Source organism: Tachypleus tridentatus, chromosome 2 (genome assembly GCF_004210375.1).
Source record: "Tachypleus tridentatus isolate NWPU-2018 chromosome 2, ASM421037v1, whole genome shotgun sequence".
Classification (NCBI taxonomy): domain Eukaryota; kingdom Metazoa; phylum Arthropoda; class Merostomata; order Xiphosura; family Limulidae; genus Tachypleus; species Tachypleus tridentatus.
Window position 1 is genome coordinate 72,192,246 of NC_134826.1, and position 22,594 is coordinate 72,214,839.

Genomic DNA, 22,594 nt, shown 5'->3' on the forward strand with positions numbered 1-22,594 from the left:
ATCAATATGAAATCAGATGGGAGGAATGTTCCTAATCCCTTATGTCATCCCGTATCACTAAATCAAGTTTGGTGCTGATTTATCAAGAAATGTGGAAACGTATAAGGAACATACGCACATGCTGACGTTTATTTATAGAGAAGATGGGGGTTCCAGATACTTAATGACCTTCCTCATGTCTCCTGTATCACGGTGTCAAGTTTGGTGTTGATGGCTCAAGAAATGTGAAAACGTATAAAGAACAGATGATTGAAAGCTGCGAACAGACAGATAGAAACTAAGCTTTATATATTAGATACATTAGATATAAGCACATTTTTTCAAATATGTGCTGATCTATTGAAACACCTTAATGTAGTATTTTTAGTTCGCCATAACTCAGTAGTTATTTCTACCCTCTTTTATGACCTCATGACGTGAGCTATCCAACTTTTGTAACATTATTAGAGATATCATAATTAAAATTTCATTTGAAATCATTTTAACATCAGTGTACAATTTAATGTTTTTTGGTGGTTTGTTTTTTCTTTCTCAAAATTTCCTTTTTATTTTAAAATCTTTACGTATGAATGTTTACTGTTTTGATAGAATATTCCTTTCTAGGCCTACCAGTAAGTAGGGTTAGTTTTGCATTGATGTTTGATAACCGACCTTCGATACCAACAGTGGGTACAACATGCTATTTAGTGCCAACAGTTTCTTTCCCCCCTTCCCCCAGTTTAATCAATAATTAGTTCATTGATAATATACTGAATATTTGAATTTGTTTACATTTTTAACCTTCAATTTAGCCTTGTGTGATTTGATAAAAAATATCGAAGTCAAAACTCAGTTTAGAAAAACTTCACTGTTTTTATGTACATGGTTATTGGTTGTTGTAATGAGACCCTTTAATTGTTATGTTACAAATTACTATAGTTTATTTCAATCTTTCTTTTTAAGTATCTAAAGAGTATAATTTTATAAATGTTGTATGTATTAGCATAAAAAGGAAACTTAGAAAATGATATATTACGTTTAATCATGAAGGTTTTGTCTAGGGATAATTAGGTCTTTACAATAATAACAATATGTTTTGTGACCGCTTAGTATACTCACACGATTAGTTTCTGTGCGTGGGTCCAACTTACCAAATCACCTCCAAAACAAAGGATACATTTCATATCCTACACTATATCCTGTACCCTGGTGATCCTTTTAGTTGGTGCAGCGTTTATGATTTTTGTTTCGATTTTGTTTATAACAAACTAACACTAGTCAGAGGTTTAGTTTTACTGTTTTAATGCAGTCCTTCCTTTCGACTTTTACTTAACATTTCACTATTAATATTCTCTCTATAGATACATACATATATATGTGAAATTGAATAATTATATCTAAATGAAGTTAAATGAATAAACAACATCATGAGGAAAGACTGCGTTAAAAACAGCAAATCCTAATCTCTGATTAATTATATTACAACCATACAATTTTCAAGCCATAAACCACAACATATTAACATGTGTTGAAAATTGTGTGGTTATAATAGTTATAGGTTCGAATCCCCGTTGCACTAAAACATGCTCGCCCTTTCAGCCGTGGGGGGCGTTATAACGTTACGGTCAATCCCGCTATTCGTTGGTTTAAGAGTAGCCCAAGAGTTTGCGGTGGGGGTGGTGATGACTAGTTGCTTTTCATATAGCCTTACACTGCTAAATTACGGACGACTAGCACAGATAGCCCTCGTGTAGCTTTGCGCAAAAATTCAAAATAAACCATATATGTATGCACTTTTTTTCAATTAAAGAGGTAATTTCAGCAGACGAAAACTCTTTAAAGGGTGGAAAACTACGTAGGTTTTAATAAAAACTTTATAATTCGAATCTTTTCCTTAACTCTCTACAGACGATATTACGTTAGACCTTTTTTCTTTTTAATTGGTTTTACCAGAAATATTTCATTGATTACAGAGTGTGATTAAATTGTCTTTAAAACCACAAAGTAAGCGCGTGAGCACTAGTATGGCACCATCTGGCACGAATTTACTAATTTCATTCCAAAGCTTAAGGGGCCCAACATGACCAGGTGGGTTAAGGCGTTCGACTCGTAATCTGAGGGTCGCAGGTTCGAATTCCCGTCACACCAAACATGTTCGCCTTTTCAGTCGTAGGGGCGTATAATGTTACGATCAATCCCACTATTCGTTGGTAAAAGAGTGGCCCAAGAGTTGGCGGCGGATGGTGATGACTAGTTGCCTTCCCTCTAGTCTTACGCTGCTAAATTAGGGACGGCTAGCGCAGATAGCCCTCGTGTAGCTTCGCGCGAAATTAAAAAAAAACAACGAAACAAGCCAAAGCTTAAGTATGTCGTTTCGCTGATTTATTACTGATACTTTTCAAACCAATAATGTTAGCTATAGGACTAATGAACGCAGTATCATTTCGATTTAATTTCATATATAAATTTCAACCTCCTCCTTAAATTTGTTAGTGTTTTCCATTACTCTAGTCCTCTCAGTATGTTTTGTTTTTTATTTATCAAAGATAGGTACACACTTCGCTAATCTCAATATCTTCGCTTTACCACCTGTACATTGTTAACGATTTCACGAAAGAAATGACTCACTACCCGCACGTGACTGAACTTTACATGTTGTACGGTCACCAAGGCAACAAACACTTAAAGTGTTGATTAATGCAACACCATGTACTTAAAATATTTTAATAATTTATATCAGCGAATATGTCTTTCTGTTTTTAATCGTAAATATAACACAATAAAGCATGCGTAAAATTTATAAGATGGATTTGATGTTAGCAATTTTAGTTTGCTGTAAAGTATATTCGATACAAATAATATTTTAGGTGTTATAACAATGAATTCCAAAACTTAATTTTGAACAACTAGTGTGGCAATAAAAGGCTGTTCAATAAAATAGTTTTAAAATCACACATCTTATTAGAAAGTTCCTCGATGTAACAGCGTTTAGTCTACGGAATTACAAAGTTAAAAACTAATATTCGATTCCAGCTGTGTACAGCTGCCCAATGCAGCTTTGTTTTTAAACAAACTTATTAGAAGGTTGTTAGGCTTTCGTAATCTGATGGTCGCGGATTCGATTCACCGTCACACCAAACGTACTCACCTTTTCAGCCGTGGGAGCGTTATAAAGTGAAAACCAATCCCAATATTCGTTCGTAAAAGAGTAGCCCAAGAGTTAGCTGTGGGTGGTCTTTCACTGCTAAATAAGGACGGTAGCGGAGATAGCCCTCATGTAGCTTTGCGCGAAATTCAAAACAAACAATTCAAACTACCACATTCTTCCCCCTCTCACATTTAAGGTTTGTCCTAGAGTCTTATTTCTTTTTGAAGATAAAGATTGATCTTAATCTTAACGCTGGCACTCAGTACCCGGACCTATTTGATCTCTAGTGCCCCGCTGGTACAGCAGTAACTCCACGAATTTACAACGCTAAAAACAGGGGTTCGATTCCCTTCACTGGACACAGCTGAATGCCTGATGTAGCTTAGCTATAAGAAAACACACTATTTGATCTGTTTTTCGTTCAATTTTAATGCCTATGTGGTAATATCCAGCCTTCAATATTGCTTAATGGAGGAAAATGGAGGAGTATCTGGTTAGCAATCAGAAGTTTGAAGGTTCGAGACGCAATGTCATTGAACATGCTCCTAACTTTCAGCTGTAGTTGATCTATAAAAGTTAGTCAATTCCACTACCTTTTTCAAAAAGTAAGTCACAGCCCTTGTGGCAATGGGATCTACATACAGACAGGCTGCCTTCCCACTCATATCAACAGTTCAAAATTAGAACCTAAGCCTTATGAATCACTGCCCTAATCGTTAACCCTAATCAGATCAGCACGCCATTTTTTCATTTTTTTAAGAAGGGGATACATTTCGACACGTTGATTTATATGGAATTGATGTAAATATTGAAATTCACAACAAAAATACTTTGCATATACCTTGTATTACCTTGTTGTTTTTTTAGTTAAAAATTCGACGTTTTTTTTGTTTTAATTTTAGGAACGAGAACATTCGAATGCGTTTGTTCCCCCCGTTAAAATTGACAATTTTAATTTCTTAAAAATGAAAAAAAACACGTGAATGAAATAACGTATATCTAATGCAGAATCTTTTTAAAAAAAACTTGGAGAAACGTTAAAAAGTTTCGATTTGAAAGTGACGTATCTTTTATAATCAGTCTTACATCCAATGTGACCAATAACGTTGAACTTCGTAAAAGTAGCGTTGATCTTAGTGGATAAAACCTTTCTGGCATTTACTCTTTCTCTTCAACCTACACTTATAATTTGTATTTATGGCAAAGTTACTAAAGGTAGCTAAACTTGACTAAAACCGTAAATGTATAACGCAGATATCGCAACTAACCGACTCCATCTGTGCAAGATGTCTCATACCATTGAGACATGGTAAGAACCTTTACTTTTAGTATTGTCGGTGTGCGACCAATGACGTCACACAACCCTCAAGCATTAGTAATTTGTTAGAGCTGCATGATGGTGACTTCGCTTGTTAGACCTGAGAGGGTCAGGTCCCCACTGGACCTCCCCTCTCTCGATGAGCATTGATTTTAAGTGTTCCTTTTGTGCATGTGTGTAACTGAGGCATCAGCCAGTACCAATATCGATGACATCAACTGTTATGGAGATCCGATCTATAAACATACAGTTACTATATGAGCGCCACGAACGTCAATAGTTTGTAGTACACACAGTTCGTCATTTTTTAGGCCATGTCCATGAATGGAAATCAGCGCTTTCCTATTTATGTTACAACAACATAAGTTATTACATCTGTTTGATTTTTTTTTTTTTTACAAATAATTCCACGGTTGAACATAAAAGTACACTATTAATCTTATTTTTACACGAAAAAAAAATTTTTGGATAAAATACAATTAATGATAAATATTGATTTGTCTATTTTGTGGATTTGTTTTGGACCTTTTACATACTATGTTGTATTTCTGACATGGGAATTTGTTCAGTGAACAAGTGTGTGGGCCCCCCAGTGGCTCAGCGGTATGTTTGTGGACTTACAACGCAAAAAACCGTGGTGGGCAGAGAACAGATAGCCCATTGTGTAGCTTTGTGCTTAATTCAAAACAACAACAGATGTGTGAAAGTAACCTATTCATCGGTATTTTTTCTACAACAGGTGGCGTAATAGTAGGGAAGAGAAGTGAAAATTATTTTTATTATTTTTAGTTTATGAAACTTTCATTTTTTTTGAAAAAGCTCATATTCGTTTGATGTTTGAAAAGTTTTTTTTCCTTTTGTTATTTATTTGAAATTTGTGTGTGTGTGTCAGTGTATATCTTCTTGTTTTTACGCATTAATGTGGAGTATATGCGTTATTTTGAAGAGTGTTTTATGTATTGTTTTGGATGGTTTTATCAAACAACTCGTTACGAATTTAAACCGAGAATTGGCGAACGGGTCTCGTTCTCTCACGAGAATTAACGAACGACAAACGGGCAAGCGCAGGAGTTCCCAACCTTTTGGCACTCGCGACTTGAAAATGTAATTGATGAAATAAAATTAATGTTATTCCAAGCTAATTCTAACAAGGCTAAGCGATCCCCCTGGGCTAGCGGAACTAACGCGTTTTGAAATTGGTAATTAGTGAACCCACTTCTGATAAAAAAAGAAAGAAGAAAAACAGAGTAAAATGTTACAGGCGGGAGGGGAGTAAATGCGTGGCTGCCGATAATCCTTTAAGTATGTGGTCACACTGTATGTTTCTTTAGTTAACTAGATCGCTCAAGATAAGGTAAACGTAAAGTTATGACGCTATCATATTGGGGGTGGGTCGCAAAAAGATTTACGTAGCCCTTAAGGCTAGAAATGGAGATAGAATTGGGATATTAGACTTTTTTTTCTTTGGCCCGGCATGGCCAAGCGTGTTAAGGCGTGCGGCTCGTAATCTGAAGATCGCGGGTTCACATCCCCGTTGCGCCAAACATGCTCGCTCTTTCAGCCGTGTGGGCGTTATAATGTTACAGTAAATCCCACTATTCGTTGGTAAAAGAGTAGCCCAAGAGTTGGTAGTGGGTGGTGATGACTAGCTGCCTTCCCTCTAGTCTTACATTGCTAAATTAGGGATGGCAAGCACAGACAGCCTTCGAGTAGCTTTGTGCGAAATTCAAAACAAACCAACAAAAACGTTTTTCTGTTTTTTTAGCCTTCCAGTAGGTAAGCGGTAAGACTACAGGCATCACATTTCGATACTCGTGGTGGACTCAAATACAGCTACCCCCATTGTGCAATTTTGTACTTAATAACAAATAAGCAATATTAATATATTTATTATGTACACCTATTTGATAAATATACCATTTAATCGATATAGATTATTTTAAAAGAATTAATGCAAATATATTTTTGTCGTCGTTATGTGCAAAGTCTACACAATAGGTTATTGCTGGAATCGAAACCTGATTCGAACTCTAGCGTGATAAGCCCTCAGACGTGTTGCTGAGCCAACTGATAGGGACAAGTAAATAAATAAAAGTGCATATAACAACACATTATTACTAGTAAGTATGAATTAGACCGGCATGGCCAGGTAGTTAGGGCGCTTAATACGTAATCCGAGGGTCTCAGGTTCAAATCCCCGTCACACCAAACATGCTCGTCCTTTCAGCCGTAGGGGCGTTATAACATAACGATCAATCCCATTATTCGTTGGTAAAATTGTAGCCCAAAAGTTAGCGGTGGGCGGTGATGACTAGCTGCTTTCCCTTTATTCTTACACTGCTAAATTAGGGACGGCTAGCGTAAATAGCCCTGCGTAAAATTAAAAAAACAAACAAGTACGAATTTATTTTTGATGTGTACAATAATACTGACTCTAAAGTGTTATCTGTCTTATCTGTACTACTATAAATCTGCCATGTTCAGAAACTGCGTGTGAGGGTTATAAACACATTTTCCCATTTCATTCTAGCCTAACAGGTTCTTTCACATTATGCTTTCTCACACTTTTCGTGAAAGAGCTATGAATTAAACTATATCCATTGAGTCTATAGATGTTTTAACAATAGTGAAATCCTCAATAGTCGTGCCACTTGAAATTATTCTAAGGAGAACTAGAGTAGATTAATCTATGAGATTTTTTTTCCTTATCAGATATATTTCTGTGCACCAGCAATATCAAATGTGGGGCACTCGTATACCCGATTCGATTTTATTACTCATCAAGATCTCTACCTACCTACCCTCAGATTGAAATTATTTTAGGCATGACGTTAATCTATAAGACTTTGAGTCAAATACATCAAGCGAAAGGATTTGACTTCCTGAGTTCAAAACTGTTATTGGATCTCTAATTGGGCAAAAGGTAACTGAGATATGAGCTAAAACTTTGTGTGTGAGAAAAAAACAAACTCAGTGGTAATCTACGAGCCGCTATGTCGCGGCTAATAAAAAATAACCACGATTTATTAAACTCGTACCTGGTTCAGGTCACAAATAAGTTATTATCCAGATATTAAACTCTTCATCCTACCAATCACTTGAATAGCTTGTGGACTTTAATAACATCACATACTACCGTGGGGCGTTATAATGTGACGGTCAATCCCACTATTCGTTGGTACAAGAGCAGCCAAGAGTTTGCTAAATTAGGGACGGCTACCACAGATAGCCCTCGAGTTGCTTTGTTTCCAAAAACAACAATCAAGTGACAATAAGTTGGAGACCTTTAACTATTCCGATAAGATAAGCCCTTCTTTCTCTTGAGTCCTCCTTTGGGCCATTTTTAATAAATCAATATAAAGTGTGGCCTGAGTACTGATTTGTTAATAGAGATGAGTTTTAATTACCAAGTCTAGAAGTACATCCTAAAATTATATTAGTTTTACTATTAGCAACAAAGTGTTGCCTCGATGGTTTGAGTGACTTTTTTACAACTCTGCAAGATCCTTTTCTTCAGTCACGCTACTGAACGGGATGCTAGCTATATTATAATAAACTTTTTGATTACTCGGTAAAAGCAATGAAAAGTCCAGTTCACTAAACGAAAGCAAAGCAACGCGTTTTATTTCTTCGTTTGTTTTGTTTTTTGGAATTTCGCACAAAGCTGTTCGAGGGCTATCTGTGCTAGCTGTCCCTAATTTAGCAGTGTAAGACTAGAGGGAAGGCAGCTAGTCATCACCACCCACCGCCAACTCTTGGGCTGCTCTTGTACCAACGAATAGTGGGATTGACCGTCACATTATACGCTACCACGGCTGGGAGGGCGAGCATGTTTAGCGCGACGCGGGCGCGAACCCGCGCCCTTCGGATTACGAGTCGCACGCCTTACGCGCTTGGTCATGCCAGGCCTTTATTTCTTCAACTTAAAGTTATACAAATTTCACAGTCTTTAACGTAACTAACGAGAATCGACGAAAACATAAACTTCACAAATAAACAGTCTAGTCAGTTACGTGTTGACTTATCCCGTGCATCTAATTCTTTAGTACTATCGATGAAACAGTAAGTAAAAATTTGAGGTCCCAAACAAGCTAGTACAGTCTCACTACTCAATCAACTTTTTACTAGGCCTGCTTCTCACCTCACGAATTCTAATCATCCAGTTAAGAGCTATTTACATGACGTTAAAACTCTTGTATCGAACTTCAGAAATTACAATATTAAAAACACAGCCTACAACAATATTTTAAAATGTTGTTATGAAGCAAAGCAAAGCTATAGAAGTGATACAAGATTTTAACAGGGTGGAAAACTTTAAATAATCGTATCAAAGTTGAAAGTTGCTAGATTATGCGTACAAGCATCATGATCTGGTCCTTGTTAGGCTTACGAAAATCAAGTATTATGACTGTACTCTGAAATTTAGCAAACATTTTTGTTTACTCAGTTATTTACGCATGCTTACGTGTTGCAACCTGTTTTATAAGATTTACAACAATTAGATGAGTCAAGTGCTGTGTATCATTCGTCGTTTATTTTTTTATATTCGTACAGATTTCTGGGATTTGTTACAGTGAAGTGGACCACGTATTGGATTTCTGTAGTAAACTGTATTAAAGCATACTTCATTTCACATGAACTGTAAAGCTATGCAAGTTCTTAATTCATCTTGGAATAACGTTGCTAATACAATTAATAAACAGATATGCGTGTAGGGCTAAGTCTGAGAGTGTTAAAAATACATACATATATATTTGTTATTCTAATTAATGTCGTCGTATGTTTGGCATATTACAACACTTTATGTAAAGAACTGGTTTAAAAAAAAACGTTCGGTAAAACACTTGTTTATTTGGTAAAGTAAATATGGGAACCAGCAGTAATTAGTTGGATTAGTTATGATATTTATCTTACATTTGTTTACAATTTTTATATGTGACTCGTGTTATTAGGAAATCTGTAACCAACAAAGTCATGGACCAACATGTAACTTAGTGCATAAACAGTTTAGAGAAATGTTCTTTAAAGCTCATAAGTTACTGTAGTGTTAAGAGATTGGTCTAGAAGGATGAAAGCCAGCTTACCAATTTAGTCAGTTAACTTAAGTTGGTTAGTATTAAACCTTTAGTCTCAGCAAGTTGAGTTCATTTTGTTATTATGAACCACAAATTATTCAAGTGAAATGGATGTACAAATAAATATTTATATCCGTAAACATATAAATGTATCGTTATGCGTGGGTACGAACCTCAGAAATATAAATATAAAAAATTAAAACAATGTATATCCAAGAATTTATTCACATGTGCCCCTAAAACGATTTCACCTCACACTACACATTTTTGAAAGAAAATTATATTTGATCATAATGATATATCTATATATAAAACTCAAAATGTCTCTGCTTGCTTGCTTGTTTGTCCGCCAGGTTCGCTGCGCAGCTTCCCTCACGTGAAAGTGAGCAAAATAATAAATTTCCATTGATATACGCGTCTATCGTCTGCTAGCCGGACCGATAATGTTTCATTAGCATATATATTACACAAATTAATTAAAGGCAAACTGGAGATTTTTGTTAAGTCTGAATTATCATTTAATTTAGAATATAGCAATATAGGCACAGTTAGTTGTCGATCATGAACTATAATACCAGTTACGCTGATTTGACTTTAATGTCATTTCACAGAAGTATTATAATTTAAGGCTTACTCTTTTCAAGTAGTATATTTTATGGCAAACGACATAATTTCATTTTATAGGCTAGGCCTACTGTTTGTTTTTCCACACAAGACATTCTGATTTTGCATACATTTCTTTTATATGTGAGGTTAAATATACATTGTATTTATTAGATGTCTAGTGTTTGTTTGTTTGTTTTGGAATTTCGCACAAAGCTACTCGAGGGCTATCTGTGCTAGCCGTCCCTAATTTAGCAGTGTAAGACTAGAGGGAAGGCAGCTAGTCATCACCACCCACCGCCAACTCTTGGGCTACTCTTTTACCAACGAATAGTGGGATTGACCGTCACATTATACACCCCCACGGCTGGGAGGGCGAGCATGTTTAGCGCGACGGGGGCGCGAACCCGCGACCCTCGGATTACGAGTCGCACGCCTTACGCGCTAGGCCATGCCGGGCCAGATGTCTAGTGAATCATCTATAACTATACAGGACTACAACGCTATATTCTAAATTAAATGTTAACTCAAACTTACCAAAACGCGTCAAGTCTGCGTAGAATTTATTCGTGTAAAGTATATGTTAACAATAAAATTGTCGATTTGACTAACAGATGCGTTTATCAACAATAAACTATCGTTTTGTGCACCTTCACGCGAGAGAAATGTGACCTGCGCAGTAAGGAACATTCACCATTCTATATAAAAATAAACAATAAATGGTAATTATTTTATTTGTAAAACGCTGTAAGATGCCTCGAAATGTTTTGTCACTTGAAATGCACGTACAGTCACATACCTATGTATATAATAGTTTGGTTTGGTTTGTTTTGAATTTCGCACAAAGCTACTCAAAGGCTATCTGCACTAGCCATCCCTAATTTAGCAGTATAAAACTAAAGGGAAGACAGCTAGTCATCAACACCCATCGCCGACTCTTGGGCTACTCTTAAAACAACGAATAATGGGATTGATCATTATATTATAACACCCCCACGACTGAAAGGTCAAACATGTTTGGTGTGACAGGGATTCGAACCTGCGACCCTCGGATTAGAGTCGAGCGCCTTAACCACCTAACCGTATATAATAGGAACATTCACTCATACATGTATTTATTTAAAATGTTTTGTTTGTTTTTGAATTTTGCACAAAGCTACTCGAAGGCTATCTGTGCTAGCCCTCCCTAATTTAGCAGTGTTAGACTAGAGAGAAGGCAGCTAGTCATCACCACTCACCACCAACTCTTAGGCTACTCTTTTACCAACAAATAGTGGGATTGACCGTAACATTATAACGCCCTCACGGCTGAAAGGGCGAGCATGTTTGGCGCGACGGGGATGCGAACCCGCGACCCTCAGATTACGAGTCGCACGCCTTAACACGCTTGGCCATGCCGGGCCATTTATTAAAAATAAAGTGTATGTTTTATTGTTTTTTTAATTAAATGATAAAGTTATAGTCATGAAGGTTAATTTGTTTGTTTAGAATTAAGCAAAAAGCTAAACAATGGGCTATCTGTGCTCTGCCCATTACAGGTATCAAAACCCGGTTTCTAGCGTCGTAAGTTCTCATACATACCGCTATGCCATTGGGGGACATGAAGGTTAAATAACCATAAAAAGAAAAAAAATACGCATTTGTTAAACCAAAAATTAAGATATTATTAAACACATAATTACACATTTTCAATTTACATTACATTATAAACTGACCAATCATCAAATGCCAAACGATTATCATAATTTTCAGACAAAGCCATACAAGGAGCTTTCTGCACGTGACGATACCTAATTTCTAGCTGAATAGACAAAAGGTATGGAAGCTCGCCATCAATACCCATTGTTAACTCTTGTCTGAACGAATGATGAGAAATGGCCGTCACACTTTCAGCGCACCCACTGTTCTGATGTGCGGAACGATGTAAGAACTCTGTTTGCACGTGTCTTTGCAAGGTTTCTGTAAATTGTAATCATGATAGGTAGGTGTCACGAGCACTAAATACAGCAACGGAATTTCAGAAAATTTTGATCTGTTTAAAAAAATCACCACGTAAAGCTTCTCACTTCGGCTGAAGCAACTCGTCTCATTAAACTATTACGTTTAAAACACACTTGTGAGGATTTTACTAACAATAAAATTATTAAAATAATTTTTTTGCCGAACCAAGTCTACATCTGTGTCAGTAAACAAATTCTGCGTGATCAAGTATGAGTGTGCGAAATGTATAAGCAGTTATATAATTGAGGATCCCCAGTGGCATAGAGGGATGTCTGCGGACTCACACCGTTAGAAATATAGTTTCGATATCCGTGATGGGCAGAGCACAGATAGTCCATTGTGTAGCTTTGTGCTTAATTCTAAACAAACAAATAGAGTTGAGACCAATGTCAATTAAAAAAAATCTAAAAACTGAACAATTTAGCATGGCCAACCTAACGTAGTTTAATGTATTTTTGTTGACCACAAGCTCTCAGCCGAGCCTCTTTGTTAAAGACTCATTTATTATTATTATTGTTAATTATTTAGTTTTTGCCTCCTTTAAGCAATATTAGAAGCCAGATATTTATATGTAGGTATTCAGATTGAACGAAAAGCAGATCAAATAGTGTGTTTTCTTATAACAAAGCCACATCGGGCTATCTGCTGTGTCTAACGAGGGGAATCGAACCCCTGATTTTAGCGTTGTAAATCTGTGGACTTACTGCTGTACCAGCGGGGCACTAGAGATCAAATAGGTCCGGGTACTGAGTGCCAGCATTAAGATTGAGACCAATCTTTATTGAAAAAAAAAATGCTCGAAGACAAACCTTAAATGTGAGAGGGGAAGAATGGGGTAGTTTTAATTGTTAAATATAAACTTTAATAGCAGTTGCAAATGCGTCAACTCTTTAGCGTAAGTAGTAAATTATTCACCTGGTATATGGCAAATCTCTTGGTTCACTCAAAAAAAAAAAAAAGGCCCAATTTGGCCAGGTGGTTAAGGCACATGACTCGTAATCTGAGAGTCACAGCAAAATGCTCGCCTTTTCAGCCGTGACGGTCAATCCCACTATTCGTTGGTAAAAAAGTACCCCAAGAGTTGGCGGTAGGTAGTGATGACCAGCTGCCTTCCCTCTAGGCTTACACTGCTAAATTAAGGACGGCTAGTGTAGATAGCTCTCATGTAGCTTTACGCGAAATTCAAAAACAAACAAATAGACTAACTAACCATTGTCGGTAAACAGTTCCTTATACCACCGTTATCAGTTTGTTTGTTGTTAAGAGCAAAGGTACATGATGGACAGTCTGTGCACTGCTTACCGCGGATATTGAAATCTGATTTTTTTTATTTTCTAAGCCCTTAGATCTACAACTGTAATACAGTATGTCCTAAGTATATTTTACGGATATTAATTATCACAAATTCTTTCACTCTAAATCAGGTTTCAGGTTAAATGCTCAGATTCCAGTATCATTACGTTATTTAATTAATTATTATTTTTGTTCAGCTGTTGATAGCAATAGATTGAATTAAGACTAATGACTATGATACAAACATATTGTTTTAAAATAAAAACAGAAAATTTGTCTACTCTACATATCTTCCTTTTTTAGAGCTGTTTTCAGCTTTTCAAAGAAGATATATTTTTCATTTTCTATTTCATATACTTCTTCGAACTCTAAATGAGAGGGTTTATATTCTCTGAACAATTTTATTAGGTGGTTGTTGTGTGATAGTAAGCACAAAGCAACACAAAGGGTTATATGTGCTACGCCCATCACGGGTATCGAAACCAGGTTCTTAACAGTGTAAGTTCGCATACGTAGTGCTGTGCCACCGGAGAGAGGGGGCAATTTTGTTGTGGTATAATGACGTTGTATGAGAGTTCGTGTAAAAATAACGTGACGGATGTAAACGTGAACTTCACATTATTATATACCTGATAAGTTGTGAGTTATAGTCCGTGTTGGTAAATGTTAAACTGCAAACATTCAGTTCTCTTGTAACCAGATATAATTATATCCACACGGTTTTACTTACACACGACATTCCACCACAGAACAGTTCATTTATTGACCCCCCCAAATAGGTGTAGTCGACAAGATTCCTGGAATGTGGCTTAAAATATCCTTGCAAACTTCAATATTACAATACGTACTATTTAGTTTCAAGACGTTGCATAATATCACAAAATAATGATACATAGAAACGAATAGCTCGTTTGAAGAGAACATAAAGTGTATAATAATTTTTCCATTTGCAAATGGTTTACTTAATAGCAAGTAAAATTCAAACTGAAACGTTTGTGTGTGTGTGTGTGTGTGAAGTCCAAAAAAGGGTTAATGCTGAGACCTGGCCACTGTAAAAACTATTACTATGGTAACAGCAATGGCCCTGCTTTGGAATCTGTGCGATATCACAGAATATTCCCTGCACTTTAAGCTGTGAATGCGTTGTAAAAGTGACAGTCAATCCCTTAGCATGGGTGGGGGTAGCAGGGTGTTGCTTATTGGCTGCCTTCCTTCTAGAGAGATCTATAGTTCAGAATTAGAGGCGGTGGTAGATAGCCTCAGTACTTTTGCAATAAATACAAATAGTTAACCCTAACATTTATCATAGAGCTAAGTCCTCTTGAGCTTTTAGATATCATGGATACATATATGAATCTAGTATATTACCGGATCAAATGTTATTTACTGGTTGGTGTACTGGAACTGCAAGTTTCAGGGTTTACTCCCCATTCTGTAGTCGTAAACTGGCTATAAAAGTGTCAGTGAAATTCGATTATGTGATCAGACAAGTAGCCCAAAAGTTGACGGCAGATTCTGTTGACTAGTCACCTTCGTCTAGTCTATCAGCCGTCATTTAGAAGGCCTGGCAGAACCAGGTGGCTTGGGCGCTCGACTTGCAATCTGCAGCTGGCTGGTTAGAATCCTCGTCACACCAAACATACCTGTAGGAACGTAATAATGTGACTGACGGTCAACCACATTATTCTTTGGTAAAAGAGTAGCTCCAGAGTTGACGGTGGGTGGTAATGACTTTATTTGACTGCTAGTGCAGATAGCTAAATTCATAACAAACTAATTTAGGAACGTGTGCACAAATAAACCCTTGTGTAGTGGCTTCGCGTGGAAATTCTGAAACAAACCTAACGCACTTAATCTAGATTTTTATATTTACATCGAATTACGGGAATAAATGTGATTGTTTTTTACTAAGCAATATAGCCACACAATAATTTATCTACAGTGTGCTCATCGCATGATTCCAATCCTGAGTTTCAGCGTCATAAGCCCTCAAACTTAGGGCTGAACTAGGGGGGCCAAAACAAAATTTAGAAACTTTATGCAAACAAAAACAAGGAACTCAATGTGAGTTTTTTTAACTAGATGTATTACTATGTAATACTTAGTGATGATCCTAAAACAATAAGTGCATTGTGTAGATTTGCGCGTAACTACAAATAAAGAAGGATTCTAAGATAGCAAGTACATGACTTAAAAGTAGGTAAATCAAAAATCAGTAAAAATGTAACTCGAGCGCTTTCGAAAGTTAAGTTGTATTTTCAATAAGAGGTGGTGGGGTAACACGGCCGGTTACCTGAAATTTGAATATAGTATTCATCAGTTAGAGTGTACCTCACAAACAAGCAAAAGGTTTTTAAATGAGCCATGCTTTGTTATAAATGTAATTTATACTTAATATAAAGATTGGACATCAATGTTTTCCAGATACTGAAAAAAAAATGTATAAAACGATCCCCTAAGATTGGGTAAAATAGGCTCCACCTAATTCGTATTAATTGTGCTTAAAAATAAACGCCATTTAAAAAAATACCATATTTAGTACCACTTTAATTATTATTTGAATTTCCCTCAGGAAGACCTACAGAATATGCTCTTCTTCGACATTAAATTAAGAAAATCAAAGCATCATTTCAATTTTGAAGAATCGGTAATATCCAATTTAATTGTCGAAAATGCAAAATCTAAAAACCAGAATATCACTTTTTAAAAACACGAAGAACTTTGCTTGAACCAAAATGCAAAATATGAACCTATAAAAAGTATCATAAAGCAGAGGATTTATTTGTTCAAGCACAAAACTATGTAATAAACTATCTGCGGTCTACCACCACGAATCATATCTTTAAGAGACCGTAAACTTACACACTTGGGGAGTGGGAAGAATCCTAGAGGAAAATGGCGTTCTTCAAGTTCTCAGGGCCATGATGACATGACGTTATTGCAAATTACTAAGGAAGGGTAGGGAAGCTAAGCCAATTTAACATAGTTGTTAATAATTGTGTGTGTCCGTCAATTGACTGAAAGATGTAAGGAGCACGTGCCCCTTCTGTCTTGTGTGTAAGAAACCTTAGCCCAATACTATTCAAAATAACTTAGCTTCAAACGAAACTATACAAGAAGATAAAATCCACGTAATCACGTGAAAAAGCCTTTGTTAATGAAACAGAAATTAATTAAAACAGAATAATATTAGAACTTAAAAGGTACATCCAAATCTGGACTGCCAATAATGCAAGATTTCACCATATAAAAGGCTTTGACCATCATATGAGCTGGACATCAGTCAAATGGAATTATGAAATCGAAAATAAAAAAACAAGAATATCTGAAAGCTGTAAAAAAATAAAAGAGAACCGAGTTTTATATTAACCCTAAAGATTACTTCCAGTTAAACTGATTTCTAATCACATGTGTACTAAAGAAATCAGGATTCATGTAAACAGTATGGGTTTTTCTTTCTTCTCCAGAAGACTGTATAGAATTGAAAAAGTCACAAGAAAATTTAAAAATTAGTTTTCCAGTACCTGTACTAATATTTTGTGTATTTTACACTAATAACATAGGTCTGCACTCGTAATCAGAGGATCGTAGGTTCGAGTTCCCGTTACACCAAGCATGCTCGCCCTTTCAGCCATGGGAGCGTTATATATTACGGTCAATCCCACTATTCGTTGATAAAAGCGTAGCCTAAGTGTTGGCGGTGGGTGGTGATGACAAGCTGTCTTCCCTCTACTCTTACACTGCTAAATTAGGGACGGCTAGCGCAGATAGCCCTAGAGTAGCTTTGCGCGAAATTAAAAAAAACAAACAATAAATTATTTTAATAAAAATTGGAGAAAAAATGAACTAGTGAGCGAACTTGACAAGTATTGTTTACATGATGATGATAGACCTAAGCAGCTTTCCCCAGTGAATATATATTTTCTAAATAAAAATAATAATAATAAGCCATCTATTAACTAGACTCCATATTAGTTTAGAGATTAATTACAATACGTTTTCTAATTAATATCTAATTGATGAAAGTGAAAATAATCTATGGAATTATAAGAGAAATGTTTTATTTGCACCACGTGTATGTATATATTGTGTGTGGACATTGCCCTTAAAGGGGCCTGAGTAAGTGCGGGTTACTCTGGCGCTCGTGTACCACATATAAATACACTTGACAGTTGAAAAAAAACAAAATTTGAAGGAAGGAGGAAGAGGTTAAGAACACCTGACCCTCCTGGGTAGCCCCCCAGTGACTCAGCTGTATGTCTGCGGACTTACAACGCTAAAAACCGGGTTTCGATACCCGTGGTGGGCAGAGCACAGATAGCCTATTGTGTAGCTTTGTGCTTAATTCAAAACAACAAAACAAAAACCCTCCTGGGTAGACAAACATCAATACCCAAATACCCATTCAGATAGACAACGAACAGCATTAACTTTTCAAACATTTTATGAGGGACACGCCCCCAGACCTCCACCTACAATAGCCATACGGTATTGTTAATTAACGTTTTATGCTTCGGGTTCTATGTCGGGTCCTTCATCAGGTCTTTCTTGTTGTTTTACAAACACGTTTAAAATAATTTTATGAAAGTCCACTAACTCCAATTAATAAATTTTATTTTGACCTTAAGTTGGATGAAAAAAAAAGAAGAACAATCACATAATATTAGCTGACGTACACGTTCAACGCACGAGGAAGACATAGAAGCCCACAAGAGGTGACATACGGGTTATACCAGAACGCCCTTCCCCATAAACTTTTCCTGGACTTTCTAGAAGCACTGGTTAGGTTTGGTGATAATCGATCCAGCAGTTCACCAGTTATAAGCGGACACAAACTGTTGTCAGATAATCATTAATATATATGTATATGCACCATGGTTTCATTTTATGACTATGTAAACTTACGTACTTACAACGTTAATATACGGGGTTCGATTCCTCGTCGTGGAAACAGCAGACAGCCAGATGTGGTTTCGCTCTAAAACAGTACCTTCTTTTCTTTATTTTAATTTTGTAACTGGTGGCCACTTTGCGTACCATATATACCAATTAATTTTGAAAAGTCTATCACATATATCGTGACGTTAGAAAAGCCAATCGTTATATAACAGCTTTCAAACAAGTTTCTCAGAAGATAAATTGAGATGTGGAAGAAAGATTCCCAGAAGTTATTGAGTAGACAGCTAGGTGGGGCACTTTCAGGTTGAACTTGATGTAGATCGTGGGAAGTTTCGCCCAAGGCCAAGTGTGAAAATATCGATGATTTGTTACACCTATAAAAGATTTTATAACGAGTTTTCCTGCTTTTAAGAACATGTGTAATTTTAAATACAATTCTTATAATGATAATTTGTACAACACAACAGTGAAAAATATTGCAACCACAACTAGTAGTTTATGTTTACGCAATACTAAAATCCAAATACTGTGATAAGATCTGAAATAGCCCGGTATGACCAGGTGGGTTAAGACACTAGAGTCGTAATATGAGGGTCGCGGGTTCGAATCACCGTCACACCAAACATGTTCGCCCTTTCAGCCATGGAGGTATTATAAAGTTACAACTATTACAGTCCCACTATTCGTTGGTAAAAGTTAGCGGTGGGTGGTGATGACTAGCTGCTTTCCCTCTAGTCTTACATTGCTAAATTAGGGACGGCTGGCGCAGATAGCCCTGGTGTAGCTTTGCACGAAATTAAAAAAACAACTGAAATATACATCTATGTAACGTTTTCAAATTCACTGACTTCTTCGATGGAACAAATGGTATATAACATTTATATTTCCAAAGTAATTTCAAGGTCTAGGCTGAAAATAAACTCAATGTTCTAACAGTTTTTTTCTATGATTTGTTATTTAAAATATGTAGGCTGTGGTTTTATGGGCACTAAAGAATCTTTGAAAGTTAAATATTAAATAGATTTATTGGACTGCGAGTAAAGATAATGCAAAGAGTCCAGAGATCACATCGAGTACACTACTGATGTCTATTATCATAAAAGTAGAAACGAAGTAATATCAAAATGACTTCAAATTCCATCAAAGTGACCAAGTTTTTGACAAGTGGACTTGTCTCCATCGTATTTTAAAGTTGATCATTTTTGAGTCAAAAAGGTAAATTTAACAACGTTCCATAATTACACATTAATAACTTCGTGTTACAAATGTGCAATTTAAGGTCTTAAGCTCCACATCGCAGCTACTGGTGAACCAACTTGTTTAGTTATGTGCCCCTGTTTACCAAGTTGGAGCATCTTGTAGAATAGCCCACCCAGGATGTCAGCGGTAAGTTTACGGACTTACAACACAAAAATCCGGCGTTTGATTCCCTGCGGCAGACACAACATATAGCCCAATGTGGCTTTGCATAAGAAAAATAAAAGGCATATTGAAATATTCATAAAAATATTATGTATCCAAAAAAATCAGTTTTAGTATCAAAATATTAAGATGAATAATACGTTTTGGTTAAAATATACATCTTTAAACGTTATATAAATAATTCGAAAATTTATAGTTCCATGTTAAGGATCTGAAATGCATAAGAATACTAGTGTTAAAAGTATGATCTTATATTGATGGATACTTTAAAAATAAGACGTGATTACTTTATTAAGTTACACAGCTAAACTAAGCACTTTTTAAAACAATAACTTATCCATATCAGTGTTTTACCTCAAGTTTGTTTGAATAATTTTCTGTTAGTTTCTCATTAATCAAACTGAGTTCTTCATTTTTCTCAAGAAGGGCCTTCCCTAACTGAGCAGCCAAAATTAAATCTTGTTCTTTCTGAGCAAGTTGTGCAATTACGTCATCGCAATCACTACTATTTTGTGTTCTATTTTCCATTTCTCTTATATAATCCTCCAGGTCGTCATGGAGCGTTTGGTAATCTGGTGACGTCTCCTGCATTCCTTCCATGCGAGAAGCACACATTGTAGTTCCCAAACAAACATAACTTAAAAAGTCTAGGTGGAGCTGATGGTGACAGGCACAATTATAAAAAAAATATCTAGAATTTAATAGTTGTTGTCGTTTTACGGATTTTTTAAGCTATTGAAACTTAAAATTTACAAAATGGCTGCCTCTTGCACCTCTGTCCGAAAACGAAAGTTAAAACAGCGGTTTGCGTCGAGCAGCTGAGTGTCGCTAAACAATGTTTTTTCACTATCTCGATGCGTTACTAAGTCACGTGCATTTCGATTTTTAATAGCTAGAAAAAAAAGAAAAAGTTCAACTATAACTTTCTTATCACGTAGACGTTGGAAGGATATAACTTGTAAATATGTTTGAATAACAAAAGTTTTCTGTCATTAATCAGCTTCCTGTGATAACCTCGTGTAAACTCTACCACTTCGAAGCTCGCTCTGGGAGCTTTACCTGTGAAACCATGAATATATGTTACCTGTTTAAGGTGGTTCGACAGGGATACTAGTAACCAGACGTTCTATCACCATGAATCACAAAGGTTCTACCGTTCAACTGTGCGAGATGATTGTCGTATTTTTCTTACATGTTAAAGGTGTTTCCTTAAAGATGTCGGTGAGTTAAGTTTTATTTATTTGATTGTTTTATTAACTTGTATTTTTTTTAGATATTATTATTTAGTATATGATAAAACATTTTGCACAAGTTTACATAATTTGAAAACCATGTGCATGTTTTTTGTTTCAAAATACACAATTTAGTCCTCTAAGCAACTTCATTTAAACTACAATTCCAGTTTTGACCAACCGTATTTTAATTTTTATATTGTTCGCTTTTACACTCGTGTTAAACCTGTCGCCAAACACTTCGGGACTTCTTAAATATATATATATTGTGGAAACATCAATCATGATATCAATTATTATTATATCTTGTTTAATCGTTTTTAGTATTGGAAATACTAAAAATATCTTTTTTGAAATACTTCCTGCTTAAAAAACAATCACTTTGAAAGGTTACGAACTTAAATATCAAAAGGCGTGAACCCTATTCAAGTTTATACTTGTTTTCTTACAGATTTGGAAAATGACCAACATTTTATTATTCTCAGACTATTTTTATTACATTATTTAATCATATAGTCATTAAAATGTTGTTGAAGATTATATAATTAATCTATATTTGGCATAAATTTACTGCTAACTTACAAAACACTTGAGATGTGCATCTGGAAACACCTTAAGTGTTAGAATTAATATTTTCAACACATCTTGCTGCTAAATCGGGTGTCAGTAGAACTAATATACATTGTTCCACATGATGTACTGGTGATTTACTACTAATAGAGAGGGGCCCGGCATGGCCAAGCGTGTTAAGGCTTGCGACTCGCAATCCGAGGGTCGCGGGTTCGCATCCCAGTCGCGCCAAACATGCTCGCCATTTCAGCCGTGGGGGCGTTATAAAGTTATGGTCAATCCCACTATTCGTTGGTAAAAGAGTAGCCCAAAAGTTGGCGGTGAGTGGTGATGACTAGCTGCCTTCCCTCTAGTCTTACACTGCTAAATTAGGGACGGCTAGCACAGATAGCTCTCGAGTAGCTTTGTGCGAAATTCAAAAACAAACAAACTAATAGAGATAAATGCAGGTTTCGATTTTTCGCGGTGGACAGAGCGCATATAGCCTATCGCGTAATTTGTTGAATTTCGCGCAAAGCTACACAAAAGCTGTCTGCGTTAGCCATCTTTAATTTAGCAGTGTAAGGCTACAGGGAAGGGAGCTAGTCATCACCACCCACCACCAACTCTAGGGTTAATCTTTTACAAACGAATATTGAGATTAAACGTTACGTTATAACGTCCTCACGGCTGGAAGGGCGAGGATGTTTGGTGTTATGGAGATTCGAACCCATGGCCATAACCATCATTGTGTAGTTTTGTAATAATATTAGGAAAAAACAACGTACTAATGATTCACTACAACTTGAAGTAGAAGTAATAAATAATCACTTCTGGCAAGTGTTTATTTATTACATAAAAGTAAAATTAATTAAATCTGGCATAAATTAAAATAATTAGATGGTTGCTGTGTGGAAAATTTAAGTAATTGTAAGAAAATTGAGTTTATTTTTTTAATTATTGTTATCATTAACGTTTCCTAAATACTTTTTGCGTGCACCTGCATAAAAATTGTATTCGAACTACTTTTTGTTGATGTTAAATAGCGTGATTATTCACATATATGTAGGTCAAA

The 22,594-nt window shown here is 36.0% G+C and overlaps 1 protein-coding gene and 1 long non-coding RNA gene across 4 annotated transcripts in view; one reads left to right on the plus strand and one right to left on the minus strand.

The window, feature by feature from the left end:
* The window catches only part of LOC143244205 (bicaudal D-related protein homolog), a 56,496-nt gene extending 35,714 nt beyond the window's left edge, over window positions 1-20,782 (minus strand). Inside the window, exon 1 of one of the 2 annotated variants that reach the window (XM_076488448.1) lies at window positions 20,093-20,782. In XM_076488448.1, the coding sequence (XP_076344563.1) occupies window positions 20,093-20,353 (261 nt within the window). In that variant the 5' untranslated portion in view covers window positions 20,354-20,782. The remainder of the gene's footprint in view (window positions 1-20,092) is intronic. The other variant, XM_076488449.1, reaches the window with a different exon arrangement.
* The window catches only part of LOC143244207 (uncharacterized), a 42,728-nt gene that overhangs the window by 16,419 nt on the left and 3,715 nt on the right, over window positions 1-22,594 (plus strand). For both annotated transcript variants that reach the window (XR_013024963.1, XR_013024962.1), the window contains exon 2: window positions 20,739-20,959. This is a non-coding gene — a long non-coding RNA (uncharacterized LOC143244207). The remainder of the gene's footprint in view (window positions 1-20,738; window positions 20,960-22,594) is intronic.